Consider the following 6,845-nt stretch of genomic DNA (forward strand, 5'->3'; position numbering starts at 1 on the left):
GTAATCTGTTAGCACCCCGATGCTATGCCCCTGAAAGTAATGCATCAGTTTTCTTGCTGCCATGACAAGGGCCAAAATGAGTTTTTCCAACGGAAGGTAGCGTGTTTCGGCGTCAACCATTGCCTTGCTCGCATAATACACTGGCCGCTGCTCCCCCAGTTCTTCCTTTATCAGTATGACGCTGATGGCCCAATTAGAAACTGCCAGATACAAAATAAGCAGATCACCGGCTGAAGGTGTTGTCAAGAGTGGAACTGATCGAAGGTAGGTCTTGAGGCCATTGAAAGCAGCTTCGCACTCGGCGGACTATTCAAAAGCCTAGCCCTGCTGTAGTGTATGAAAGAATTGTTGGCAACGGTCCGTGGAACGATCGATGAACCTGTTGAGTGCGGCGGCCATCCTCATTAACTTCTGAACTTCCTTGACCGATCGAGGGGAGCCGAGTTCTAGGATTGCTGTGATTTGCCTTGGGTTGGGTTCGATTCCTCGGTGGTTGACAATGTAACCCAAGAATTTGCCAGAGCCGATCCCAAACGCACTTTTGGAAGCGTTCATCTTCATTCTATATTTATGTAGAATGCTGAATGTCTCTTCCAGATCGGCTATATGATTCTGTTCTTCCTTGGACTTGACCACCATATCGTCAGTGTACACTTCCATAGTGTGGCTGAGTTGCTCCTTGAACATGGTAGTGACCAGTCTTTGGTAAGTTGCCCCTGCATTCTTCAGCCCAAAAGGCATAACCTTGTAGCAATAGGTTCCTTTTGGGGTGAGGAATGCAGTTTTGTCTTGGTCTTCCAGATGCATGGCAATTTGATGGTAGCCTCTATAAGCATCGAGGAAGCTTATACGCTGATGGCGTGCCGTCGCTTCTACAAGTTGGTCAATTCTGAGTAGGGGAAAACAATCCTTGGGGCAGGCTTTGTTTTGGTCCGTCAAATCGACACACACTCACGAAGTTCCATTTTTCTTCTTCACAACCACTGTATTAGAGAGCCATGTAGGGTAGGTCACTTCCCTAATTGCCCCGACGTCAAGCAACCTGTCAACCTCCTCGACAACAGCGACAGTGTGCTCTGCGGCTGATCGCCGAATTTTCTGAATGATCGGCTTGCATTTAGGGTCAACATTCAAACGGTGCTGCGAAACGGACGGATCTATACCCGACATCTCATGTGGAGTGCATGCAAAGACATCAAGGTTGTTGAGCAGGAAAGAAATTAGCTGCTGTCTGTCGGCTTGATTCAGGGAGGCGCCCACTATGAAGAACTTGTCTGGGCTTCCGTCGATTTCAACTAGATCTAGGCCTTCCGTGGCCTTTTCATTTGGGAGCCACCCAACATCATCGAGGCTCTCTCGATCCAGCACCTCAATGGAATTCACTTGCAGCTCTTTTGGCGTCTTTCCAGCGAGGAGATAACATGCTTGTGTTGATTTCTAGGAGCCACGGATTTGCTCAATGTCGCGTTCTGTCGGGAAGCGTAGCAGCTGATGATACGTACTCGGCATGGCCCGCGTGGTGTGTAACCAAGTTCGCCCCATAATGAGATTATACGGCGACGGCAGCTTGACGACCAAGAATTCCACTTCCATTGTTTAGGAGTCTGCTTGAACGGGTAGTGTGATTTTTCCCAACGGGTATTCTGGATTGGCGTTGAAGTCGAATAGTGGATAAGGTGCCGGAGAGAGATCCGATTCGGAGAAGCCGAGTTTGGTGAATGTCTTGTAATACATAACTTTTGATGTGCTCCCCAGATCAATGAGTACACGCTCAATGGTGAATCGGTTTACGCGTAACTCGATTACCAAGGGATCAATGTGGGGGAGTGTCACTCCGGCCAAATCTGAATCATCAAAAGCAATGCACGCTGCTTCATGGGGCCGTTTAGCTGGAGTGAGTTGATTTTGAGGGTCGGGATTCGACTGAATCGTGTGCACCGCGGATGACATTGGCAGGCTGTATATCATGTGAATCACGCCGAGTGGAGGAGAGTCCTGTCTTAAGGCTATTACTTTGGTTGAGCTGCCTTTTCGGATGTGCTGTTGTAGCTGACCATCTTGTATCAATTCCTCCAAGTGATCCTTCAGTGCGTAAAAACTCTTAGTATCATGGCCGTGATTTTTGTGATACGCACCGCCTATCCCGTCTTTTGGTTTTGGGAGGTCCCACCATTTTGGACGGCTATTTGAAGAATGGAAGATGTTGGATCTTGGACACAACTGCGTTGATTAGCTCTGACAACTCTGTGTATTTTTTGTCGGCGCGCCTTGTGCACCTGCCATCGACTTGCAGTTGTTCATTTGCTCGATGGGGGCATTGGTCGTTCGATCGGTGAGAATCCCGTCTCTTGTCTCATTTAGCCCGATGCCGCTGTTCAGGGCTCTGAGGTGGTAGAGAATTTAACGACTCAGCAATTGCAGAAAGAGCCGTCTTGTTGGTCACGTTCTCGGCTTTAACCCGCAAGGCATCATCTTCTACTTTATAGTATTCCTCAACTTTCTTCATCAATGACCAGACTGTTTTGGGGGGCCGTCTAGTCAAAGAGCTGCCGAGGGCACTATCGGGATATAATCCCATCTTGAAGGCGGTAATGGCCATGGAGTCATTGCAAGCATCATCTACCAGATTAAAACACTCCCAATACCACGCCGAATACGCACAAAGGGTTTCCCCCGGTTGAATCTGCATTGCCCAGAGGGAGTCGGCTTGCTTTGGTTGGACCTCATTAGTGATAAACCTTGCCTTGAAGGATTTTTGGAGTTAGTGGAAGCTCTTGAGCGAAGCTGGCTCCAGTTTATAATACCACCTGACAGCCAGTGGTCCCAAACTACTCGAAAATATTTTGCACATGAGAGCCTTGTCGTCTGCATGTAGCGTCATGGCTTGCTTGTAATGGCGGATGTGATCGGTGGGGTCTGATTTACCGTCGTACAAGGTGAATGACGGTGTTTTGAATTTCTTGGGTAGCACTGCCCTTGCAATCCGTCGTACAAAGGGATCGTGTTGGTCTTCTTCGTCTGAACTGGTTCTTCTTCGTTTGTCTTATACGTGGACTTTCTTCAGAGGAGCTGGTAGTTTCGGGTCGTCCCTTCTTCTTGGGCTCTGGGGATAATGAGTCAGAGTCGTTATCAGTGTCTTGTTTTTGGGCTCGAGGCGGTCGACCAGCTGCCCTTAGAGGTCGTTTCGGATATGGGCGTACAGCTTGTTTGGACTTTGCCACTTCCAAGGCCAAATCCTGATGGAGACGTTCGTTCTCCGCGATCATATTCTCCAACCTCTGTTCGTTTTGCTTTGCTTGTTCCATGATCGCTTGCATTGTCTCATGCGTTGAAGTCGAGGGTGAGGCAAAGTTCAAGGCGCACCTTGCGGCGATTGTCTTTGGTCCAAACATGTTTGTTGGAGTGAGGTCGTCTCTCTGCGTGGTTTCATTAGTGACTATCGGAGGGTCTTCCGTTACGCCCGCCATGGATGTATTTGAGTATTCCCACAGACGGTGCCAATTGTGGAGAAGTGGTTTGGAAATACTTATCAGATCTTGGGGGACGCTCGTGATCTTCAGCTAGTCACCTGAAAAGGAATGAGCACTCCGGTCGGGGGTGCCGGAATTAGCACTCCGACGGATAAGTCAGTGTATACTCTCTTGATTACTTGTATCTTAAGTTAAGTTTGCTAGTTCTCACATACCTTTCTCTAACTGAAGATCCTGTATTTATAGTATTCTCTATGGGCCTTAGGGCTTGGCCCATCCCTGATCCTTTACATGTACTTCTACTCGGCCTTTGTTCTACTGGTTGGAATGCCGACTATTTTATTCGGCTCTTCAATTGACTAGGATCAATGCCGAATAGAGGCTATGTTCTGGACCGGACTGGCCCATTCGTCTCTATTGATCCAAGGAAGTTCGGCTCCCACACAATACAACTGGGTTCTTCAAACTTCATTTGCATGATCAGGTTTTGTATTCGAATTGCATGATAAACTGTATGGTTAATGTGACCTTATTCTTTACTCTGTTCACAATCTATGAATAGCAGCTTTGAAACAACCAATCTTGCTTTGAAACCTGGTTTTAAATGCTTTGAATCATGGAACTTCTTATAGAAGTGATAGTATTTGTCTTAGGTTTTCACATTCCAATTGTATGGTCAATCTAATCTGTGCAAACAACAACTTAGATTTAACCAGTCTTGCTTCGAAGCCTGATTTAAGTGTTTCAAAGCATGTAATTTCCTTGCAAAATGACAACATTTGTCTTTAAAGGGTTTTACTTTAGTAGAAAGGCGTATGGGTAAGTATTTTGGTCTTTGAAACTTCCACATTACCTAACTAAGTTCTTGTCACGCCTTTTTTTTTTAATACTCGAAGTATTACCAAATTCATTAACTTAATTTCATTTCAGAGATAACATGCGGAAACAAACTCATATATTCAACTCGTAGAAGTGAATAACAACACTCTCATTCGTATGCAATGTAAATACAACATGAGCATGCTAAATAAATTGCCCTTTGGCTTACAACATTAAAGAGTCAGCTGGTCGAATTTGAGACTCTCAGACAGGGGAACAAGACTGTTGCAGAATATGAAGTTCAATTTGCAGAATTGGCTCGGTTTGCACCTCATATGGTGGATACGGATTACAAGAAGGCGAGGAAGTTCAAGGGGGGATTACGGAATACTATCCTTGATTGAATCAATATGTTGAAACTACCTACATATGTTGATGTGTTAGAGAGAGCTGTCATGGCAGAGGGAAATATTACTGCTCAGAATCGGATTTTCGAGTGGAAAGGAAAGAGGCAGAATACTCAATTATCAAAGGGGTCAACCACTCCACCGAACAAGAAACAGAATTCAGGAGCTTCTAGTGCTTCCACCCCTACTCGAGACTCGGCTCCCCGTGTGTCCAGATTGTGGAAAGAAACACCGTGGGATTTGCTATCGGATGGCTGGGGCATGTTTTAGGTGCGGTAAAACAGGCCATCTGGTAAAGGACTGTCCTCAAAGGAATCAACAAAATGGAAATAAAGCAACTACCAATTCGGCAGGGTCTACACCCACTCCCAATACCAAGTTAGTTGCAAAGCCTGTCATTAACAAAGACACCGCTAGACAAGGAAGAGTGTTTGCATTGGTTCCGAGTGATGTGCAAAATGCTGCAACAGTGGTGTCAGGTACATTTACTGTTTACTGTCATTCTGCTCATGTGTTGTTTGATTCTAGTTCAACCCACTCCTTTGTGTCAAAAATATTTGTTCAGAATATAGATAGATTTGAGGAATTATTAGCTTATGTGTTGTGTGTGTGTTCATCTTTGGGGGATTCTATGGTTTGTACTTCTACTTATTTTGCTTGTGAACTCCTAATTGGGGATGTCTGGGTATATGCCAATTTGCTACCGCTTGACATGATTCACTTCGATATTATTCTGGGAATGGACTGGTTAAATGAGTACCAAACAACTATTGATTGTTCGGCCAAGCAAATCAGCTTTCACCCTCCGGGGCAGTCAAAATTCACTTTTAAGGGGCATGGAGTGATTTCACCACCTTACCTAATTTCCGCAGTAAAAGCATGCAAATTGTTACAGAAAGGGTGTCACGGGTATCTGTGCAGTGTCTTGGAGGGGCAATCAATGAGTGGAGGTACTGATATGATTCCAGTTGTCTGTGAGTTTTCGGATGTTTTTCCAAAAGAGTTACTAGGGAAGTTAGTGGACTGTGAAATTGAGTTTACAATTGAAGTGGTACCGGGAACTCAACCTATTTCTAAAACTCTGTATAGGATGTCACTGGTTAAGATAAAAGAGCTAAAGATTCAGTTACAAGATTTACTTGATAAAGGGTTCATTCGCCCGAGCGTTTCTCCTTGGGGTGCACCAGTTCTGTTTGTGAAAAAGAAAGACAGAACACTTCGATTATGTGTGGATTACAGGGAGCTTAATAAAGTGACGATCAAGAATAAGTATCCATTACCCAGGATTGATGATTTGTTTGTCCAACTACAAGGGGCACAAGTCTTTTCAAAAATTGATTTACGGTCTGGATACCACCAACTGAAGGTCAAAGCTGATGATGTTGAGAAAACTGCCTTCCGAACTCGGTACAGTTATTATGAATTCCAGGTTATGCCCTTTGGAGTTACCAACGCATCGGCAGCATTCATGGATTTAATGAACCGTATCCTTAAGCCTTATTTGGATGAATTCGTAGTGGTATTTATCGATTACATTCTTATTTATTCAAAGAATGCAGAAGCTCATGAGAACCATCTTCGTTTAATTCTTCAGACGCTCTGAGACAAGAAGTTGTATACTAAGTTGAAGAAATGTGAGTTCTGGCTACGTGAAGTGGGGTTTTTGGGGCATGTGATAACGAAGGAAGGTGTATCTGTTGATCCACCCAAGATTGAAGCAATCGTAAATTGGCCAACCCCTACTAATGTGACTGAGGTACATAGTTTCTTGGGATTAGCTGGGTACTACCGAAGATTTGTGAAAGATTTCTCTAAAATTGCCATGCCACTTACCCAATTAACTTAGAAAGGAGGGTTGTTTGAATGGTCAGAACAGCGAGAATTTTCCTTTTAGGAATTGAAAACAAAGTTAACTATGACACCGGTTCTTGCTCTTCCATCTGGCACTGAAGGATTTGTAATCTACAGTGATGCGTCTCATAAAGGACTAGGTTGTGTACTTATGCAAAATGGGAGGGTCATCGCTTATGCTTCTCGACAACTTAAACCCCATGAAAAGAATTACCCCACACATGACCTTGAGTTGGCAGCAGTGGTCTTTGCTTTGAAGATATGGCGACACTACCTGTATGGTACTACTTGTGAAGTC

At 44.7% G+C, this 6,845-nt stretch overlaps 1 protein-coding gene across 1 annotated transcript; it reads left to right on the forward strand.

Moving 5' to 3' along the window:
- The first annotated feature begins 4,946 nt into the window (after window positions 1-4,946).
- Window positions 4,947-6,299, forward strand: LOC145813932 (uncharacterized). Its single transcript, XM_082910356.1, has 2 exons — window positions 4,947-5,948; window positions 6,063-6,299. The coding sequence occupies exons 1-2, from the start codon at window positions 4,947-4,949 to the stop codon at window positions 6,297-6,299; spliced, it is 1,239 nt and encodes a 412-aa protein (XP_082766482.1).
- The last annotated feature ends 546 nt before the right edge of the window (window positions 6,300-6,845 follow it).

Source organism: Camellia sinensis, chromosome 2 (genome assembly GCF_055761805.1).
Source record: "Camellia sinensis isolate YWXY chromosome 2, ASM5576180v1, whole genome shotgun sequence".
In the NCBI taxonomy this organism is placed as follows: Eukaryota; Viridiplantae; Streptophyta; class Magnoliopsida; order Ericales; family Theaceae; genus Camellia; species Camellia sinensis.